The sequence below is a fragment of the Oryzias latipes genome, chromosome 6 (genome assembly GCF_053564925.1).
Source record: "Oryzias latipes strain Hd-rR chromosome 6, Olatipes_Hd-rR_3.1".
NCBI lineage: Eukaryota > Metazoa > Chordata > Actinopteri > Beloniformes > Adrianichthyidae > Oryzias > Oryzias latipes.
The window spans coordinates 15704436-15727307 of NC_136242.1; the positions used below are offsets into that span (position 1 = coordinate 15704436).

Here is a 22872-nt window from a genome sequence, read left to right on the forward strand (position 1 = left end):
CACACATGGCAGCTTGAAATAAGTCAAATAGAGAGGTCCAATCAAATGGAGCGCTGTCGTTGACCAATCAAATAGTCTTTTTATGTTAGATGTGGGTCATTTTGAGTTTAATTTAAGTCATGTTGATATTTATTTAAATAAAACTGTTGCATAGAAATGGAATTGATGATTTTTTTTGTTTTGCTATATGTTCATGTATTGCAAGTCATGTCGTCATCGCAATATTGATCAGAAAAATGGGACATTGCAGGTTTTTCTTATATTGTGTTGCTCTAAAGATTATCTTTTGAAATATTTCCTTTTTTGTTCTTAATTTGAGTCAATGCAAGTAATGTAAGGCATAGAAAAATGATACAGAATAAAAGAAAAAAGTATAATTGGTATTACCATTTGTTTTTTTTTATGAGTATGATGCATGCATTAATGGTGTGGATCCATGAACATAGTGAGAGCTAAAAGGTTGTGTCTAAAGCTGCATTGACCTTCTTCTTTCTTCCCTTTCCAGTGCTCGGTGAGCTGTGGGCGGGGCATCAAGCAGCGGGAAATAGCCTGTGTTTATCAGAACCAAACCAAACTAGAAGAGGCTCACTGCAGCCATCTGCAGCGGCCGCGCACACAAAAAGCCTGCCGGGCTCGAATTTGCCCTACTTGGAAAACCAGCAGGTGGCGGGAGGTATGTTTGTTCGTCCTCCAGGCTTTGATAACAAGCCAGGCCTGAGAGAGTGCAGCCTAACAGCAGAGACACAAGCGCAAACACAGCAGAAAGCCTTCCAGAGGTTACGGATGCAGTTTATTCCCCTCTAAGAGTAATGCACCATTTCCTCAAGTGTAAACTAAACTCCGCAGCCTGGATGCTCTAAACAATTTATGCAGTTACCTTGGCATTTATTTCCCAGGCTTAAAAGCTTCAAGCCAAACAAGAATGATCATCAGATTCATGAAGTGAAACCTCCATTTTGTCGTCAGACCACCCATAAACCAAAGGCATGCAGCCTTTTATGAAATGCAGTGAATCAGCATTTGTTTGCATGGTCTAGTTGCTCTGACACTGTTTGAGGCTGCATCAATTCATGATAACACATAAAATGCAGAATTTGCTCAACCTAAAATAAATCTGAAAAATAAATCAGAAAACAAGCATCAAATAGATCTAATCTAATTGCAATATATAAATGCAAAATAACAAAGTGATGTTGTATGAACATCATAATGCTGAACTATTAACAGATGAATTTTAATAAAATGAACTAAAACTGTAGAATGAAACTACTTTAACAAAGCTGCAATATGTTTTTCAAATACTAAATAGTATATATAGTAATATAAAAATGCATCTTAAACTTATACTTTAATCCAATCTGGCAGCAATAAGGAGCAGTGAAAAAGGCAGCAAGTAATGGTATAATAAAACTTTTATGAAAAGCTGGTGGGGTTTTTATGTGTTGATGTGTTTTAATAAAGTCTGGTATTTTAGCCACCAAACAATATGCATTTGCTCAGGTTAGAAAAAGATCTCAGTACATCACTAGAAAGAAGCAACAAGTACAGGTGACTTTCCTGGCATTTATGTCAAAATCTATGAGTATTAAAGTTTTCTCCCATGTTTTATCTGAAGTTCAAAGTTTTGTGCCGTGTTTTTCAATGCTGCTGGCTTACGGTAAAAGTTCCCACTACTTACAGTATATGTCTTCCAATTAAACAATGGACATTTGAGTTTCTCTGGACAACAACCCACAGCTCACATGGAAGTTGGATAAATTTTTTTTCTGGATATTTGATGCACAGTTTTTTTGAGAAAGTAACACACACAGTGTTCCTTTTGCTATTTATGGTTCCAAGTTGGACTTATAGAAGGATAGTAGGATTGTTAGGTCATACAAAATGCATTGTCTGTTTGCATGTGTGCTTTTTTGAAGAACTTCAGAGAGGTTTGAAGATCTTAGATTAGCGCTGGGAGCAGGAACAAAGAACAAAGCTGGAGAGCTTAACTCTGTTAAGTTTTAAGGAAGCGAGACAACGTCTTTATCACAAAGCAAATGTTCAGACGTAAGATGTAAAAATTAAAACACAGCTACAAAATTATGGAGTGATATTTCTGCCACCACGTTGCACACAAAACTTTCTAAATTGAACACAAAACTTTCTAAGTTTTTTGCTCAAAAATTTTTTTTTTTTGCTTTCAAAAACTTTTTTTAACTAACCAATCACATTGCCATATGAATCTAACATGGTTAGAATCTGGACCAATCAGCAGCTGTTTGATGGCAGCTTGGTCATGTCAAAACGAAACTTAACTCAGCAAAGATAGGAAAAAAGTGAGATGACACACAACGCTTGCGAATTTCTTTTTGGCGATGTCAGTGGCAGTCATGTCACGCTAAGTCGCGTTCAAAGTAGTCAGCAAAATCAAAGAGAAGACAAAAGCGAGATTTGATACAATGCACGCGAAAAAAAGTGTTTTGCAAACGCAAAAAACGTTTTTGAAAGCAAAAAAAAAAATTTTTGAGCAAAAAACTTAGAAAGTTTTGTGTTCAACTTAGAAAGTTTTGTGTGCAACGTGGTGGCAGAAATATCACTCCATACAAAATGAGCCTCTTTCCCCCAATTGCAAAAAACCTCACAAAATACCAAAAACACAAAAAAGAGCAAAGAATAAAATAAAAGACAAAAAAGTTAGAGATGGACAGACACATGTACAAATAGAAAGACAAAAAAAAAGTAAATGCAGCCTCAACAGGCCACAAACCAGTGTCCTGCTTGTCCCAAGCCCGGTAAGTGCAGAGGGTAATGTCAGGAAGAGTATTAGCATAAAAGTTGTAAGACATCATATAGATCAAAGAACATAGATTTATGGATAGATGAACTGATATGATGATAGTATGGTTTTCTAAGCATTCTAAGGGCTCGGAGGGATTTGACACCCCAAACTTTCAGCACACCCAGACTGTGCCTGTTTAGAAATAAAATTGTTAAAGTTATATGAGCTCAGGGAAGCAGCAAAACTTTGAACGCTTAAAAAAAACAAATATTCAAATGAATGTAATTTTTTTTAACACAGAATTTAAATCCTTTTGTGTTTAATTTCAGAGCCTACACAATCCCCCTAAAGTCATATCACAAATTAACTGATAAATTGTTTTTTTTTCTTAAACCTTTGGGTGTTCTCTGTCCTTTTCTAGTGTTCCGTCACCTGTGGGTTTGGAGTTCAAAACCGGGACGTCTACTGCAGGTTAAAAGGTGCTGGGCGTGTCAGAGAGGATCTGTGTGATGCTGGCACACGCCCACTTTTTCTCCAACCATGTCACACAGCTGAATGTACACACTACACCTGGGTTACTGGAGAATGGGACAAAGTAGGTCAAACTTTTTTTCTTCATTGCAGTTTTTTTCAAATCATTTCCCATTTAGGGCCAGTAGGGGTGTGTTTCGTGTGTTTCATTATCTAGCATCAGAGTTGTCTTTCTTTCTACACCGCTAGGTAGAGACCTGCAGGTACTTTTAATCTCCTTTGTGGTTGATGAGGGCTTTAGAGATAACTGTCAGCTAGTACACCACACACGGTCAAACCTGAAATGGATGAGTGACATCTTTCTTCTTCTCCTGTTGAATGTTGCTCTGTCACGCAAGCAGCGTTTTTTATTCTTCAATGTCCTGCTCTGTGCCTGTGGAAAACAAGGATCTAAAGGGGCATCATCCTGCTGGAATGTTTGCAGCAGATTCCAGTTGCATCAACATCCCACCGCCTCTTTTTATTTTAAGCTTTCAAACTTGGAAATAAACTTTCTACACATCAGGGAGCATCCCTTTAGAAGTAACCATTGCCAAGAAAAAACATTGTTTTTTACTTGTTTTTGAGGACATTTGATGTCTAAAAAAATCTTAACATGATGGTGTTCTAGTGCAATGTATCATGTGGAGACGGCACTAGAAGCAGGAAGGTATGGTGCGCCGGTCCAGAAATGACACCCGCCCAGAACGATTACTGTGAGCCTTCATCCAGACCTCCTTCAGTCCAGTCCTGTACAGAAGCTGCATGTCAGTATGTGTGGGTGACAGGAGAATGGTCTCAGGTAAGAGGGAACCAAACAGATTTACAGCTTCAAATGAAGACTTTTCACACAAAGTTTCTTGAAATCTGACTTTGTTTTTCTCATCATTCTTTGTGTCTGTTTGTAGTGCTCCGTCACCTGCGGCATTGGCTACCAGCAACGCTACGTTTCCTGCTCCATGATTCCATCTTCTCCTGGTCAGGGCTTGTATGCCCAGACTCCTATCGCTGCAGAAAAGTGCCTTGAGCCGTCCCCTCCAGGCACCCGTCCGTGTGTGCTCAGGGAGTGCTCAAACACTGCCTACTGGAAAGCTGGTCCATGGAGCAAGGTGAAATCTAACACACACCGATTGCATTTAGAGACATTCTGCTGATTTCAGAAATCTCATTTGAAGGTTTGGTTTGGGGTTACAAAAGTTTAAATGGATTTATTTTGTGTCAGTGTTCGCAGACATGCGGGGCGGGACTGATGGAGCGCAGAGTAGAGTGCATGACCTTAAAAGGCCAACCGTCCAAAGTCTGCCATCACTCAGAAAGGCCTGCATCTCAAGCTGCCTGTCAAGACAGACAATGTAAGGTTTAAATTTCCTCACTTTTCAAACTTTCTGCCAAACAGGATGCAGTTTTTGCTTCACTGTATCGTATTAAGCAACATTCACACCGGCCTCAATAATGTGCATTTAAACGACCACTTTCAATAAAAGGTCCATATAAAACAATTTTAAAAGCGCACTTCGGACTTCCGCGTTCAATTCTCTCAGGTTAACGTGCCGCTATGCAAGTCTTTACATAGTTTGGTCATTGAACAGGCATTAAAAGTAAAAACTTAAAGGTCAAACTTAAAAGTTGAACTTTGACCAATTAGAGACTCAGATTTGGTAGGGACGTCTGGGCAGAGTCTTTTTTAATTCATGGAAGGGCCAACCGTTTGAAAATTGATCGTGATGGGAACATTAATAATTTGGATTTGTGTCCGGCTGGAATTCTATGACACAAAGTCTTTCATATATTGGAACAGAGCTGTGAAAGAAAAAGCCTGGAGCAAGATTCACGAGATTTGCACCGCTTTGACATTTCACATCTAACTTCTTCTAACTGTGAGTACATGCGCTAGTATCGGGTAGCGGCAGTCCAGTGTGAACATTGTATACTTAGGAATGCCCGTTTAGCGTGATCTGGAAACCGCCACACAGGCCCGGTGTGTATCTGGCATGAGACATACCATTGCCAGATTTTAGCTGTTATCATTTGGGAAAACGATGAAACAAGAGTCAGCAGTTTTCAACCAGTCGAGTAGTGGACGGATTGTTGAAATCTCTCATGAGTCTGCCGGGGCAGCTCAAATAGTACTGGCCAGTGTTTGCAGGTTGACTCCCCCGCATTTCAAATGTTCCCGAACTGGCACACTAAACCAATCATTCCCCAACTTGCCTTCTGCCAAGTCAGTCTCTGGCTAAATTAAAATGATATGCTCGGGTGACGGCCAGTTCTGTGGTCAAGTGTTAGTTTTAATCAGCTAATCAGTGGGATAGAAAATTTCGAGCACGCTGGGATTACAAAGGTGAAAGCAACTCATCTACTAACAAAGTTGGGCTTGTTTTTTCAATTGTTCTTTGCAGTCTTTTGGGTATGTATTTTAACAGCAGTACTTAAGAGAGATGTCATAACTTGTAGAAAGTTCTGAGAAGTTTCCATGGGAGGCTTATTCATTTGTTGCCACCTGTTTGTTATTTCTTTTTAGGCCAGCTGTTCACTTCCTGTCGGGAGGTCCAGATGAGGCAGGGCGTGAGGATGAATGGAGAGTACTATCTAAAAGTCAAGTCTCGGATCCTCCAGGTGTGTCCGTTCTGTCAGAAATCCTGCCGCAGTAAAACGTCAGTCAACCAGAAGTCTCTCAACAGGATTTGATCTGTCTCCACATGTTTGCTCCCAGATTTACTGTGCCGAGATGCAGACTGATTTCCCCAAAGAGTATGTGACACTACGCAGCGGTCAGACGGACAACTACTCCGAGGTGTATGGTTACAGGTGCTCCAACTTTAGCTTTGTATAGGATGATGTAGAACCATAAGATCATAACCTTTTAATGGCTCAGTTTGGCGGTTTTTATTTATTTATTTTTTAATCAATAAATCTGCTCTCACAGGCTTCTGAACCCATTTGAATGTCCGAATAATGGCAGCCGTCTGCAGGACTGCAGCTGCAGAAACGACTACTCGGCAGCGGGATACACGCTCTTCCACAAAGTTCGCCTGGACCTGAGCTCTCTGAGAATAATGAGTGTGTAATTACTGCTTTACACTGACTATTGTAATGAGACCACACACCCAGGTTGTTTTAAACCCTCTCATGCTTTGCTTTGTTTAAACTAAGTCTGTCTGAAACCTGAGCAAGAGCTTTGGAGGGAACATCTAACGCACAAAAACAATGTTAGATTTAGGTGTTAACAGACTAAGCCTCTATATAAACTTTTGAGCGGAATAACAAAGGAAAGCAGAGCTGCATTTGTTTTTTTGGGGTTTTTTTTAACCCACGTTCCTACAACTCTTCATGGCTACAAAGCTCCATCTGCCTTGATGTTTCCAAGAATTGTGATTAGAAAAGGTGGCTGGATGCAGTGCGTGTTTGTGTGTGCGCTACAACGCGTAAATGGTAAAACTGAACCAGCCCTGACACAGTCCTGACAGCTAATCTTCCCACCCTGCATGTCTATGGTACTCATTTGGGCTCTCAGGTGGTTTTAATAGATCTGAAGGAACATGACGAGCTCAAGATGAGTGTGTGTGTGTGTGTGTGTGTGGGTGTGGGTGTGTGTGGGTGTGTGTGTGTGTGTGTGTGTGTGTGTGTGTGTGTGTGGAGGGGGGAGGGGGGTTAACGGAAAGGTGCAAATTGAGGTGCTTTGCACATCTCTGCAACTTTGCTCTAATACAAGCAAAGGAAAGCAGTGGTAATGGGTAAGATGTATCAAATGAAGGAAAACTGACAGAGAGGTTAAAAGGTTTTTTTCACAGAAACCTTGACTTCACATGGCTGCATGGGTTTCAGATGGGAGGCCCACTGAGCAAACAGCAATGCCCAGTAAATGCAGTAGTGACATGCAGCATTTGTATGCATGGACAGACACTAACAAAGTCTAGTTTTTCATGCTGATTTTTCTGAATTATTGAGGACTTTTAAAGACGGTAAAGGGTAAATTACGTTTACCATGTAATTGATTAACATGTAATTAACTCACTTTACTTGTTACCTATTTTGAAAAGGAATTTACTAATTGTTACTTTACTTTTTTCAACTCATACAAATTCTCAAGGGAAAAAAACCTTGCACAAACAATATACCATTGTCTCTTATGCAACTTAATTATGTTTTTCATCTTTTCAGCCTGTTTTTGTTGCATTTTTCTCATGATATAAAATCGCTGTGAATCAGGTGCAGACGAAAAAAAAGCTGTTTGAACAAGCTTGTAGTTGTTCTGTCCAAACTACAATTGGCAGGCCACAAGCTCCATGTGGATGCATTTCGATGCATCCACATGCAAACAAACAAATTCACACATGTTTTCATTTTCCCTTTTCCTAGCTGGAATTGAATTTTGGCTAAAAACAGCGCAATCAAAATGCAAAACCTACATTTATATTTACAGATGTTTTCAACTAATCATATGTTTTATACATGCTCAGATATGGTCTTTTCAGTCACTATATGCTGCTTGGTTAAAACTCTGCATTAGATCTTAAAAAAAAAAAAAAGTTTTTTTTTGCTTGTTTGTTTTGAAGAAAGCCTGAAGTTTAAGCTTAAATCTTCAGAGACAACTAAACCTTTAAAGTCTCACTCCAACTATATTTTTTTATCTATTTTAAAATTGTTCCCATTGTTATTTTAATTATGAATATGCAGTTTTAAGCCAAAATTCGTTGAAGGCTTCATTCGCCTTGGTGATATAGTCATGAAGTTTAAACATAGCAGCAGAAACAGAGTAGAGCAGGGAGATGTTGGCTCCTCTTATTTCAGTTGTTGCGTCACAACTGGGAGATTTTTTAAACAGCGTTTTTTTATTCTGATCATGATTCCCAACGATTTGAATTACAAAAAAGCTATACAAAATATATCTGAGTAAAGGTGCTCAACCCTGCCAATCTAACAACTGTATCCAGTATACAGCAAATACTAAAAAAGCATTTAAACTCATCAAAATGTGTAAACACAAACTCCTAATCACTTTCTTTTTGTTATTGGTTAAATATGCATCTCCATCTTTAATGTATATATTATTTGCTGGAAGATAAACATCTATTCAAAGTGCCTAAAACATCAGAAGGTGACATCAGCTCTTTGGATGGTTGCTCTCCTCTAAGCAGATGCTGTTAGAGTGTTTACTTCAGCTGCTGCACAGTGTGACTCCAGATTTGTGTCTTTGCTGTTTACCAGTCACAGACCTGCAGTTTTCCCAGACTCTTCTTGGCCGTCCTGTGCCCTTTGCCACAGCAGGGGATTGTTATAGTGCAGCTAAGTGCCCACAGGTGGGTCATGAACATTGCAAATACATCAGTGTATGTGTCAGCACAGATCTCACAGATTAAAGAAATAACAATCTCTGGACTAACTTTACTGAATGTATTTTCAGGGCCAGTTCAGTATCAATCTGACTGGGACTGGCCTGAAAGTTGCTCCAGCCACCAAATGGACATCTCAAGGCAACTATGTTTCTGTTAAAGTCCACCGATCTGAGGTAACAGATTTCAGGGTTTGGGATTATAGCTGCACTAGCCTGGGTGGTACAGTTGTGCTTTTTTGGAGTGACATCCAAATCTATGTTTTTTGTCCTCTGAAGTTCATGAAAAAAGCTGCCCTTTTGCCTACAGCTTCCTCAGTCATTTTTCTGTTGGTAGGACGGAACGAGGATCTACGGCCGCTGCGGTGGTTTCTGTGGGAAGTGCATTCCCCAGGCGCACAGTGGTCTACTCCTTCAAGTGCACTGAGAGCCAGGCCAAGACGCCACAAATCCATGTGGACAACAGAAAGCCAGAAACATCCAAGAGCCATTTGTTGGGTCTTGACATGGACTAGTATCTGAGCGTGTGTTTGTGTGTGGAGGAGCATATGACACCCAACATCACTGGTTCCCAAATGGCAGCTAAACACAACAATACATTACTCCCACAGCAGTGCTGCATAGGAGCCCAGGAGAACAAAAGTTGCTGCCGTTTATTTTTTTTGTTGTTGGTTGCAATCGACATCATCTTTTAGAAAAATGCAAAGGGACAGTTGTAGAGACAGCATGGTTAAAAAAAAACATTCTCTCTTATGCTTTCATGATAATATGAAATTAGCTTGTCTGCTGTCTGACTGATGAGGGGAAAATCATAACTTTGTAACTTTAATTCTAATTGCGGTCAGTGGAATTTAGTGCAGGAGGCGGATGAAACCAAGTTTTCTTTGGCTGCTTTCATAGGAAGGTTCCTTGTGTAGGAAGTTGAGAGGTTTGCAATCAAGAAAAACGATTTCCCTTTTTTTGCTTTTGCTTTTATTTGCCGAAAGAACTTCCTCTTAAACAACAAAACTACAGAATAACCATTGACTCTAAATGGAAACTGGACAGAGTGACTCCTCCCCCCTGACATTTGACACAGGAAGTAACCACTGGTACCAAGACGCCAAAATCCCATAGACTTCTTTTGGGAAATAACCCGCTATTAAGAACCATTCTTGATAATCCTCATTTTTCTTCCATGATGTTTATAATGCTAGTTGTTCAAGTAAAACTCACCAAAATGTTAGTCCCTTTTTAACCTCCGAGTTTCAAGTGAAAGCAGTGCGGTTGTCCAACAAGCTCACTCTTTATTAGTGAGAGTTGTTGCTATAGAAATGTTGACTCAGACCAATCACTGCTTAATGACAACATCTGGTTCCAACATGGCGACGTTCGTATCGTGAAAAAATAGAGACTGAATTAACTTTATTTCGTTTGAACCAGAAGTGAGTCATTTTCTATGGATAACATCACACTCACTTGGTCTACTTCTCATATAGAGTCACTAAGCATGACAAAAAAGAAAAAAAAGAGCATGACACTGACCACAGACCAGATCATCACTTTTGCTGTGTGGAAATGCACAAATGTTTCCCAGAGTTAAAACTATTTGAAAAGTGTTCAATTTTTTGTTTTCAGATTATTTTTAGTAGCACTTTTACTCAAAGTAAGTCAGAAATAGAATGATTAAAATATCATAAGAGATCTGGGGCGAATCTAGATGTCTAACCTCTCTAGTATCTGTTCTTGCCAATTCATAAACTTCGAATCATTACTTCAAATTCACAGCTCATTATAATAAAGTTCTCATATATTTGTTGTTCACCTTTCAGGATTTATTACATTAGGGGTCACCACTGCTCTGGTTTTGGCAGAGATATTTACGCTGGATGCCCTTCCTAACACAACCCTGTATTTTGTCCGGGCTGGGGACCAGCACAGGGATACGCCCCTTGTGGGTCAACAGTTAGGCAGTAGTGTGAATGGTCTTGCCTAAGGACCCAAACTGGATTAAGCCCATTGCGCCCCCTTGGAAATAAACCCTGGTTTCCCACATGCCAGTCCTACACATAACTGAGCCATACAGCCGCTAAATTTCTTGTAAATATATTCTCCTATTGCATTTGTGATGGCCACAGGTGGTTCAGTTCTCCTTTTTTATACACTGTGACTAAGTACCTGGGATGATTTTTTTACCTCACATCCTCAGTCTGGCCTGCTGTACCTGCAACCCCCTACCTCTAACAAGCCTCCATAATAACTGTATTATTTATGTATTCTTTGACTGTATTTATTCTTCAAGATATGTTCTGTTTGCTACATTACCGTGACTACTAGCAGCAACCAACAAGTAACTTTCACCACTACTACAACTGATAGATATAAGGAAGTTTTTTTTCTCTTCTCAGCAATATTCAAAGAGTGTCTGAAAGTTATTAATGTCAGTGAGCAGCTAGAAAACATTTGACTATCATGTGTGTTTTGTCAATTGTAACTTGACATGTCTGTATCAGAAATTTGACAAATACTTGTTGCACTATGTGCCGTTCATTGTGTAGAAATGTAATCCAGTTTTTTTTTTAATAACAACTTTTAAGATTTGTAACTTATGACATATGTGTGTTTTTACTACTTGAAGTGTAAACGGTGTGCTAGTTATTGAATGGGCACTTAGACAATGTGCTTGTTTGCCATGCTCTATCCAAAGATGTTCTTTTTTTTAAGAATGCACATACAGTATGTATTTATGTATGTATTCATGCGTGTATGTATGTATGCAGCCTGTGAGGCATGGTGCTACGGTTACTAATCACTACATGCTTTTTTACTAATGCTGTAAAAATACTTTAAGAAACAATAAAATTTGCTGTCAATATTTCTTGGTAATGCTTTTTTTATTTTATAAATGCATGTCACTAACTTTTTAGACAAATGTAATCATCTTAAAGTGTAATTACATCCATTGAAGAGGAGCTTTTTAAGTCATTAATAGGCTGTTTAAATTACAAAGACAGTAAGTGTGTGTTAAAATGGAATTTTATGAGCGGAATCTCGCGTGTTTCTCACAGATTATGGGGTTAGGCCAGCAGGTCAGTGCTGGCTGGTTATTGTGATGACTGCTTCCATGTGGATTCATTTAGCGTTGCAGGCCGAGCTCAAACAATATGACTTCAGCTTAGTTCCAGCTCTGAGTCGCAGAAACTCAGCGAACATGCTCTTTCTTTTGTCGACGTGGATGCGTTCCTGATTAGAAGCAGCACAAACTGTGAAGAGCCTGTGATGAATGAAACTCGGATGTCAAATCAGAGAATGAGATAAGATCTTAAAACCTCAAAAGGACTGAAAAGTGAAACTGCAACATCACAAAACTAACTAATGGATGTGAAGATCCTTAAGCAGAAAAAAGAAACAATCTGTTTACTCCCAACCTGCTTTTACAGGGCTCATTGCACAGAAAAAAAGTCTTGGACATTAAATGAAAACAGATACTGTTTTCACTCAAGAGCTGCTTTGATTTGCTGCCAACGGCTGCTTTGTGTCTCAAACAATAATCTCAGGATATGGACAAGTCCTGAAGCATGACAACAACTTCCGTCAAAAGCAGTTTTCTTGTAAAAAAGACTTTGTTACAAGATCTTTTTGCGATCCTTCAGGCTACAGTTGGATTGGATAAATAAATAAATAAATAAATAAATAAATAAATAAATAAATAAATAAATAAATAAATAAATAAAGCCTTCCTAGGGCTGCTTGATCAGAACAGCAACCAGGTCTCCTCAATGACCTCACTGAAAAACGAAAACCTGCAGCCAGGCTCTCGTAAAAGACAATGATGATTCATGTGTGTATTGAAAGAGGATTCCCGCCATGTGGAGGATGCATTAGCAGTTTGTGAATGAACAGGTAACAAATGCACAGAAAAGTCGACGTTCAGACAGAGACTAAAGAACACCTGAAGAAAGTGTTGTGAGGAAACATTGCCCTCTAGTGTTAGAAACGGAAAATTACTACAAAAATGGTCCCCAACTGAAAGCAAACCAAAATGACTACTTGACTTCTTCTTTCTCTTTCGGCTTTTCCCATCAGGGGTCGCCACAGCGAATCATCCTTTTCCACCAAAATGACTACTTGACTACTATTGACTTAATTTCGATTTAACCGAAATATTACAAAGTATAGTACAGTTTATATTTTTGTGTGCATCTTCTTTATTCCGTTAAAAGATTAAAGATCCTTCAAATTTCAATTCCTGAATTCTTTAAGGAACCCATTAGAGATCTGGTTGACAAACTGTCTGCAATCAATATTAAACAGAAATTTGTTTTTGGAATTAGTTCTCCAAGTCATTAAAAAAATAAAAATAAAAGCTAATTTTTTCCAGGTAGCCAGCATGCCTTATGATGTTTGTTTAGTCAACTAACTAACTAACTAACTAACTAACTAACTAACTAACTAACTAACTAACTAACTAACTAACTAACTAACTAACTAACTAACTAACTAACTAACTAACTAACTAACTAACTAAATGAATAAATAAATGAATAAGCATTTTTGCATGACTGGAAAGCAACAAATATACAGCTTTGGCAGTGATGCTTTACTTAAAGAAAAAAAGTTTACCAGGACTTGTGCTGGTTAACTTTAAAGTGAATTATTCTCTTATTATTGTTATTATTATTATTGCATATATGCTAACTTTTCGTACATTTTTTTAAGCAAAAGAGAAATCAACCTTTATTTATATAGCACTTTTTCGACAACAGATGTCACTCAAAGTGCTGTGCATAAAATACAATAAAATTTAAAAACAAGATGACAGGACAAACCGTGCGACAACCCCCCCCCCCCCCCCCCCCCCCCGCAAAAACACACACACACACACACACATCAATAAATAAATAAATAAATAAATAAATAAATAAATAGAAGAGTGATAGAATGATAGAATGTAGAGACCAGGCTTTGTCCTGAGGTGGGAAAACGATAGTTTGTGGACATGTCCACACCAGCGACCCCCCAACCCAAGTTCACGGAGTACACTACCACAGAACCCCCCAGATCCGATCAAAAGAGTCAGACCCAGGAGATCCCACTGCAGCGACCCCGCTCACTGAGAAGGGTCAGTCACTGATGTGGAGGATCCCTCAGAGGAAAACACTGGAGTGTAATAAAATGTAAAAGGAATAAAATTAAAATATATATAAAACATAGACAAAAAACAAATAATTACATAAACCTTAATAGGCATATGAAATAGTAAGAGCGACTTAAAAATTAATAGAATAAATAAATAGATGTATTTACAAACACATATAAAACTAGTTAAAAGAAAAATAAATTAATTATTAAAATATTTAAAAATAATAATAATAATAAATTAAAAAAAAAATAATACTAATAAAAAAAATAAACAAATAAAAATAAATAAATAAATAAAACAATTAAAAATCCTAAAATTCAACTAAAAGCTAAATTAAAAAGGTAGGTCTTAAGCCTTCCTTTAAAAACATGAACAGTCTCTGAGGTATGGGGCGCCGAATGTAAAAATTCACCTCATGAAAATTTTGTGTCACTTTTACCACATTTAGACATTTCTTTCCATTTATGCTGCATTTATATCACATTTTGTCTATATTTATCACCAATAAAAAAACAATCTGTGACTTGAGGATATGTACTTTTAGAGGTTAAAATTAAAACTAAATATTAATGATAAATAATAAATATTAATGTATATGTAAATAATAAATGTAAATGTTAAATCGAAACACATACCTAAATCCCAAACGTAAATATAAATGTTAAATGTATATGTTATATCTAAATGTAAACCTAAATGTTAAATGTAAATGTTAAATATAAATCTAAATATAAATGTAAATGTTAAAAATAAATGTTAAATATATATCTAAATGTTACATTTAAATGTAAATGTGAAATGTAAATGTTATATCTAAATATAAATATTAAATCAAAGACTAAATAGAAGTATAAATGTTAAATGTGATTATTAAATGTAAACCTAAATATTAAATGCAAATGAAAATCTAAATGTGAAATGCTAAATTTAAATGTATATCTAAATGTTAAATCTAAATGTTAAATCTAAATATTAAATGTAAATGTTAACTCTAAATGTAAATGTTAAATACAAATTTTATATCTAAATATAAATGTTAAATCTAAATCTAAATATAAATATAAATGTTAAATGTAAATGTTAAATGTTAATGTTAATATTAAAAGTAAATGTAAATCCAAATGTTAAATGTTAAATGTAAATGTAAATGTTAAATATAAATGTAAATGTTAAATGTAAATGTAAATCTAAATGTTCCGCCTAAATGTTAAATATAAATGTTGACTTTAAATGTTTGGGAAATATGCTAATGTGGCCACGCCCCTCACCGAATAGAGCGGTCCTTGTTCAGACGAAAATTGAACCTTAATCATGGCAAACTCTTTGAGACCTGAGGATATTGAAAGGGCAGTGGCGGTTCTACCCTGAATTACTCCCCGGGCGAGACCCTCCTCTGGCGCCCCCCCCCCAATAGAGTCACTTTGTCCATTTATTGTAACTGAAAATACAGTTAGGAAATATTTAATAAACACAAATAATCTGAAATAAATATTATAAACTACAAATCACACAAATAATACACTAGAATAAATGTGACTGCAGCACTAAGAACAGAAAACACTAACTAAAACCTAACCTTTGTGGCCTTCCTGATGCAAGCTTGTCAATAACGTCATCATATGAAATCTGCTCCCCCCCTGAATGATTGATACTAACAACAGCAGGTTAGTGAGTTGCTCCTGAGACATTGGTGATCTCAGGTATGACTTGATCAACTGGAGTTTAAAAAAGCTAACAGCAGCATCAGCAGCAGCAGCATCAGCAGCAGCAGCATCAGCAGCAGCAGCAGCAGCAGCAGCAGCAGCATCAGCAGCAGCAGCAGCAGCTATAGCTACAGCAGCAGCAGCAGCAGCAGCATCAGCAGCAGCAGCAGCAGCAGCAGCAGCATCAGCAGCAGCAGCAGCATGCTACCATCACAGCTTATTTAACATTATGAACTAATATACAACAATAAAACACAACAAAAACTTTGTGTTACAGCAGAGCAGACAGACACACGAATCATAACTAATGTTACAAGTTAAGGCAGAACAAACATTTAAGAATAAATATCTTAAAAATGACGTTATTTGCAATATTTGGGCCTACTTCAGTTTTGGTCATGATAGACCAAACAAGAGATTTTTCCTCTGCAACGTTGTTGTTGTTGTAGGGCAGGTAGCATTCGAATTTAGAAAACGTGCATCTAGCTATGTGATAATACCCTTTTCTTTGTCTCTTTTCTCCTCTTCTTCTCTTTTCTTTCTAAATTGGGCACCAGCTTTGACCTTTTTTCTCCATATTTCAGATGTTTTTGCATTTAGCATAAATGTCCTGAAATAGGTATCAAGTCTGTCGACTAAACCAACTGTCATCTAAGTGAAGAATTTTTTTTGTTTTCCCATTTTTTATTTGGGCATTTCACACAAAAATAACCAAAAAAGCATGATTTTTTATACCTTTTTTATACCCGCAGCCCCCCCCCCCCCGTTCGTCATACATTTCCAGAAGGAGCGCGTGCAGCTGCACCCAGGGGCGCCAATTCGCTACATGGCGGCGCAATTTTTATTTTTCTTTTTTCATCAAGCACTGAGCCGCGGCCCGCGACCGTTGCCCCCCTGGAAGAAGATCCAGCCAGGTTTGCGCATGCGTTTTGCGCTCCGTGCTCACCTCAGCCTGCATCCTTCACCCCGCGCCCCCTCCCTTCTCCTTCTTCACCCCGCGCCCCCTCCCTTCTCCTTCTCAAACACATTTGCGTCTACTTCTCAAAGACAGGAGAGAGCGCAGCTGCGGGGCGGGGGCGCCGCCAGGTTTCAGGCTGTTACAAACTCTGTGATATAAGTAAACCAATAGTGATTCATAAAGTATTTTACAAGAGCTGAGCCGCTGGCGCCGCCCCTCCGTCATTTTTCCGCCCCGGGCGATCGCCCGTATGGCCCGTGCCTAAAACCGCTACTGTGAAAGGGCCGTTGTTTCAGGAGTGCGAGCTGCATTGCAAGGTGTCCTGGCACCTACACCTGCTGCTGCAAATCTGGTAAGTGGAAAAGTTAAATAAAATAAAATAAAATAGTTCTATAATACTATTATGTGGAAACGGATTCTTAGCTAGCTAAACAGCTAGTCTTTCCAAGCTAGTCTTAATTTTTTTTAGCTAACAAATGGCTAACGTTATCAAGGCATCTTTTGACATTACAGTGTAATAATATAATGCTATTTTGTAATTTCCTTGACACATAATGATGAAAGATATCTCTGAGTAGGCCTGCTATGTATGTCTGTGGTATTTTTATGCCTCTTTACATCACTGAAACTCTAAATGAAAAAAAGAAAATTGGAGGGAGGGGGGTCTTTTTTATTTATTGCTTGTCTTCTTTCTCATTACAGATCTTTCTTATTTGCTAAAATCTGCTACAATCACTTATTTTCAATGTAAACTTTCTCTGTTCCATGCTCCTACTCTACAGGTTAACACATCATCACCATCCACAAGTTCTGCCGCTTCACACAGACCGGTAAGACCGTCATCAGTTGTTTTCTTCCATTGAGTACAGTGATTACATTTTTTACAACTGTTGTTTTTTATTTTTATAGTTTAGTGTTTAACTGATTTTTAAAATGTAACAAAACATCCATATTATTGTTCTTCTTCTACCACCGCCCACCTCAGGTCAACACTCTGCCGCCACCCATAGCATCCACAAGTTCAGCCACATCTGCAGGGGCTGGCACATCCCAGAGATTGGTAAGAACTGAATGACTTATTTACTTTTAATGAGTATAATTACAATCAATTTTGTTGTGAAAATGTACCTTTTAATATGTTTTTTTATTTGTTCGGCGAACAGATTATATTTTGTTACCGAATATATATTCCTGTTTATATGAGTTCTGTAAGTTTATATTTTAGAGATGGGCAAACTTTTCAACTCGTGGGCCATAGATGGTGTGGAGTGTTTTGGGAATCTGTATCATAATAGAAAGAAATAACTTAGAATATGGACGAAAACATGCTTTAACCTTGATTAAAACTTTATGTCTTTAAAACAGGTTTTATTTCAAAGCTTTGGCTTTTGTTCTCATGTTTGTGCAAATTGCACCCAAGGGTGGATGTCCGTCAGAGAAAAAGGCAAAATTAGAGAAATTATGAAAAAACTTTCAGACTTGGAAAACATGCGCAAATGTCTGAAAAAAACATCTTCCAACACCACATGAATGCCCAATAACTTTCTGCTCCTACAAAAAGATCAATAAATTCATATGGCTACATACCAGGGCAAATAAAACAGTAAGGATAATTAGTATAAGTAATTACAATTTGGCAGGCTTGATTAATTGTTTTTAGGGATGCATATGGCCACCGTGCCTAAGTTTGCCCACCACTGGTTTATACCTTAGTAATGACTGCTGCTGACCCATTTGGGCAGCCGTGGTGCAGGTGTAGGACGGTCGACCCATGATCATAAGATTAAAGGTTAGATTCTTGCCCATGTGTCGAAGTGTCCTTGGGCAAGACGCTGAACCCCACCTTGCCTCTGGTGGGAGGTTGGCGCCAGTGTGTTCGGCAGTGGAGCCGCCACCAGTGTGTGACTGTGTGTGTGCATGGGTGAATGGAACTGTGACTGTAAAGCGCTTTGGGCCTTCGAAAGAGGGTAGAAAGCGCTATATAAGTATACGCCATTTTCCATTAACTTTGATCTAGTTTTGTTAATTTTTAAGAATAAATCTTGTGTCCTCTCTTCTTAACAGGTTCCTTTTCCATCATATTTTCAATCAAGAAGAGGTCGATCAGGATATCAGCAAAGAAAAAACGTGAAAACGTTTACAAAAGACGTTGTATGTTTGCCATTTTCTCCAAGGGAATCAGTTTTCGTCATACCTAGAGGAGAAAACAGGAGTCGCTTGGCTCAAGCTGGTCTAATTGGAAAAATTTCCTTTACCACCGAGTGGTCTGAAGATCAGCTCAGAGAAGAAATTTCTGCTATCTTCAGAGGATCATTTGGCATCTCCGAGCATGATGTTTTCCCTTTTCAGTTCTTGAGCACAATAAAAGGGTGCAAAAAATTAATGAAGCCCAATGTCACACCCAACTTTCCCTGGGGGGGGAAAGAAGTTTCTTCTGTTTGCTCAAATACCTGTCTTTACATTATGGCTGAAATGGAATTGCCAACACAGGTGAGCTTGATAGTGATAGTACTGGTAAACCTTTTTCATGTAATACTATTTGCATGCGATTTTTGTTAAAATTATTTAAATATGAACATAACTAAGCACAGCATCATCTTTACATGTGACACTTTTTATTGTTGTAAATTGTTTTTGCAATCACAAATTAACTTTGAACATTTAGTCATGCTTGTTATGTCTAAATTACAATTTATATGCTTTTAAAATTGCTTTCTTACACAAAATTTCCACATCTTATCATTCAGCACAGAGTTTTTGACACGGATGACAGTGACTTTGAAAGTCCAACTTTTCAGAGGAGAGGTGGGTAGTTTCAAGGTTAAGTTTATCAACCTGTATTCCATCCAACCCCCATGTTACATCAGCAATCCCACACTACCTGATTGATTTTGATCAACGTATTGGTCATTTCCAGAGTGTCGTTTGCATCCTTTTTTTTTCCAACTATCATTTCATAATGTGTCTTCTGCTCAATCTGTTCCATTTAGATCTTGAGACATTGGAGCAATCTAATGTTGACGGTCAATATGAACCAATGGAGGCAGATGCCAGAAATCGAGAACATGAGACCGAACAAGGAGGCACTATTTTCTCTGATTTCATGTATGTTTTATACTGGATTTGTTAGAAAAACCAGTTCATTTACATTTTTTTCGTCCAATTTAGCTTTTTCTTCTTCTTTTTGAATCTCTTTTCAAGACCACTTGATTTTGAAGAAGAGGAGGCAGTCGAGGAAGCCATCAGACGCAGTTTGGAAGAAGAAACTGTCCAGGTTCCACAAGAGTCGAGGTTTTAATTATTTCAGTATTACATTTAATTATTGACAATATTTTCCTTTTTCAGATCTTTGTAACGATGACATCTGCTGTTTTATCTTTTCAAGGTCTATTAAAACGTTGACAACAGAAGAAATAACTGGAATTGTAAAAGCTCACAGTGAAATGGTTGTTACAGAAGGATTTAGGTCAATTATTGTCAGCCGAAGAAATGTGTGGACATCTGCGATCCGACAATTCCGGCGACCAAGATTTGTTGAAAGCACCGATATGCTGTATGTAACCTTTGCCAGTGATGAAAACACCACAGAAGATGCAGAAGATCTTGGAGGTCCCCGTCGAGAATTCTTTCGCTTGCTTGTTAAAGCAATTTTCCAAGAAAGTGGGGCATTTGAGGGTGAATTCTTTTTTATTTTTCATTAGTTAAATGAGAGATTGAAGTTAATAACAGACTGCATAGAAAATTTTCGTTTAATAAAATTAAGTTTGTTTAAAGCTGACATGAACATATTTTATTTGATCTGCAGAGTCCCCCAATGGCTTCATTCCAAGACTAAATGTTTCACATGTCCAAAATCGAGTCTACCGCACTATTGGTCAGATGATGTCTACCATCATTGTCCAAGGTGGAGAATGTCCTGCTCTCCTTTCCTTTGTTGTCTTGGACTACCTGCTGACTGGGCGTATGTTCGACATCCGCGTTTCTCCAGAGGATGTTGCCGATGTGGAACTTAGAGACAGCCTCAAGACAGTATGTATATGAAAGTGGTTAAACTCTGTAATAATTTTATCATTCATTTTCTAACTATTTTTCTACGTAAAGTGTCAGGGAAGGTGTTGGCAATTAAAATACAAATTGACATTTCATAAACACATATTTTCTCCTTCTGACATTTTAAGATTGATCAAGCAACAACTGATGATGATCTGCAATGAGCAATAGAATCCTGTGAGTCATGGAGGTACCAAATTGAAGGTCTTCCAAACCCTGTTACCATGGACAACAAGGATGCATTTGTTAAAAATGCTATAATTTTCCATGTTCTACTACAACGAAAGAGCTGCTACGATCAGTTAGCTGAGGGGTTGGAATGTTATGAGGTAAGTCTAGGCTGACGTTCATTAGTGTATGGTTTGTAGGTAAAAGTTGATCAGAAATGTATAAAAATAACTAGATGTTATGTATTTACAGCTCCTACCACTTCTGAAAGAGAACCTTCCCCTTCGGGTTCTTTTAGAGATGCCCAAGGTTCGCAGTGATCTTACAGCAGATGTGGTTGCTACCCTTCTGAAGCCCAGCTACTCCGTTCTGGGAAGCAACAAACGACCAAAAGAAGAGCTGATGGTGGTTAAGTTCAGAGATTTCCTCAATAGTGTTCAAGGTAAAATAAATAAAGCAGACAAGCCACAATTTGCTCTAATTTGCACTTAGACCTAAAGTCTTATACATTTTTTTTTCTTTTAAATGCTGATTTTCAGTAAGCATTACATTTTAGCTACTGCTGGCATATTTAATTATCATTTTGGAACTTTAAATGTTTCTTTTTAGTATACAAAATTACGAAGGTATGGAATTATATTCAATTCAATAGAAAAACATTTTTTATATGGTTCCAAATAAAGTGAATAATTTGTCTAAAAAATTTCAGGTAAGGGAAAATGTGGAGTTTAAAAAATAAAAATTCATTAGCACATTTACCCGTCATATTGAAAATGTAAACTTTGTAGAAATTTTAGACAACCAGTTTTGCAGTATTAAAAGAACAATTTATTGCACTGAAGAACAAGTGAATCTGAATATTGTTTTTTCTGCTTTTTTTTTTCTAATAAAATCTTACAATGACAGAAAGAGAAGTTGAGGAATGTCTTCATGGCAGAACCCTGACAGAAGCAGAGAAGACCTTTCTCAGAAATTTAAATCCTGGACATATTCTCGCCTTTGTGACTGGAAGTAGCAGAGTTCCAGCAGTTGGATTTCAACCAGGTCCAAAGTTAAGCTTTGTTCATAATGAAAACAAGTACCTTCCAGTCGCTCATACGTGCTCAAATGAGCTTGAAATCTTTGTAAATTCCAAAAATCTAGCTGACAATGATGAGTTTGAATATAACTTCCTAGTAGCGCTTATGAATGGAGCAAATTTTAGTGCAGTTTAAATAAACATGAAAATATATTCCAGGGAAAAGGGTCCAGGTGAGTAAGAAGGGAAAATAAAGTGGAGAAGAGAAGAAATGTAGAAGAATGGATACGTTATTTGTATTAATCCAAAACACCTCAGGGATGTTTTTCTGTTTTTTTTTTACTTCTGTTGTATTAATAAATATAAAAAAATTGTCTTTGTATGGAATTTTGCTATGTTTAAATGTTATTAATAATTTTAGTTAATTCATAAAAGCAGGAAAATGTGCTACTTGTGTCTTTGTTGAGGATCTGTTTCTGCTGTTTGATGAGCAAATTGTATTTAATTAAACAAAAACAGGAAATGTTGAACGGTTTTCTTTTTTCTGTTTCCATGTAAAGCCACTCAAGACAACAGTTAAATGTGAAAAGTTACAAAAGAGGAAAAATGGTAAAATATAGATTTGGATCTGTTTGTTCGGGAAACATATTTATTTATTTTCTATGGGAAGGAATTGGTATTGTCTGTAGAAAAGTATGCATTTTCTGAACACCAGAGAGAGTACACCCATTATTTCATGTTGATCCATTTCAAATAATAGGTTAATTTTTGAAATGTCAATAGATGTTTGTTTAGCAGAGCAACATGGTTGTGTGTTGAAAGTGTTTGCATACGTTGTCTCACATGTAAAGCCTATTGGATGTTCATTCTTTATGGAAAAGGTTTCAATTACAATCTCAAATGATGAAACATTAAACAAACAATTAAACTAGATGTTGTGTCATTGCTTTTAGAGTAGACCAAGTCCTTCTTTTCAGTATTTCCTCTAGTGCCCTGACTTGCTCTTACAATGAACTGCAGTGGTGGACAAAATAGTTGGTACCCCTCAGTTAAAGAAAGAAATTCCACAATGCTCACTGGAATGACTTGAAAAGTTCAAAAGTAAGAATAAATTATATTGTATTGAAATTTAAATCATCAAAATCACCCATTACTTTTGAGTTGTTGATTAACAGATTTATTTAAAAAAACAAACTAATGTTTGGTAAAAAAGTGTGTACCACACTGAACATGGACAACAGAAAGCCAAGGAG

General features: G+C 37.4%; 2 protein-coding genes across 5 annotated transcripts in view; both read left to right on the top strand.

The window, feature by feature from the left end:
• LOC101170674 (A disintegrin and metalloproteinase with thrombospondin motifs 20) overlaps positions 1-11454 on the top strand; it is a 91231-nt gene extending 79777 nt beyond the window's left edge. For 2 of the 4 annotated variants that reach the window (XM_023955653.2, XM_023955655.2), the window contains 10 exons: positions 506-673; positions 3180-3353; positions 3900-4070; positions 4177-4377; positions 4491-4620; positions 5790-5884; positions 5982-6076; positions 6195-6328; positions 8477-8568; positions 8673-11454. In XM_023955653.2, the coding sequence (XP_023811421.1) occupies positions 506-673; positions 3180-3353; positions 3900-4070; positions 4177-4377; positions 4491-4620; positions 5790-5884; positions 5982-6076; positions 6195-6328; positions 8477-8568; positions 8673-9122 (1710 nt within the window). In that variant the 3' untranslated portion in view covers positions 9123-11454. Of the gene's footprint in view, positions 1-505; positions 674-3179; positions 3354-3899; positions 4071-4176; positions 4378-4490; positions 4621-5066; positions 5186-5789; positions 5885-5981; positions 6077-6194; positions 6329-8476; positions 8569-8672 lie in introns of those variants that run through there. The other 2 variants (XM_023955654.2, XM_078949306.1) reach the window with 2 other exon arrangements.
• Positions 11455-14024: 2570 nt separating this feature from the next.
• Positions 14025-22703, top strand: LOC110017473 (uncharacterized). Its single transcript, XM_078949307.1, has 12 exons — positions 14025-16735; positions 17166-17213; positions 17369-17443; positions 18448-18873; positions 19131-19188; positions 19374-19488; positions 19585-19674; positions 19769-20058; positions 20189-20412; positions 20562-20762; positions 20854-21043; positions 21508-22703. The coding sequence occupies exons 4-10, from the start codon at positions 18766-18768 to the stop codon at positions 20595-20597; spliced, it is 921 nt and encodes a 306-aa protein (XP_078805433.1). The 5' UTR covers positions 14025-16735; positions 17166-17213; positions 17369-17443; positions 18448-18765; the 3' UTR covers positions 20598-20762; positions 20854-21043; positions 21508-22703.
• The last annotated feature ends 169 nt before the right edge of the window (positions 22704-22872 follow it).

Excerpts from the sequence above, each read along its gene's own strand:
- LOC110017473 (XM_078949307.1), top strand. The coding sequence starts at position 18,766 with ATGAAGCCCAATGTCACACCCAACTTTCCCTGGGGGGGGAAAGAAGTT. Across the intron at positions 18,874-19,130 it reads AAATGGAATTGCCAACACAG|CACAGAGTTTTTGACACGGA; the intron begins GTGAGCTTGATA and ends CTTATCATTCAG. Across the intron at positions 19,675-19,768 it reads CAGGTTCCACAAGAGTCGAG|GTCTATTAAAACGTTGACAA; the intron begins GTTTTAATTATT and ends TATCTTTTCAAG.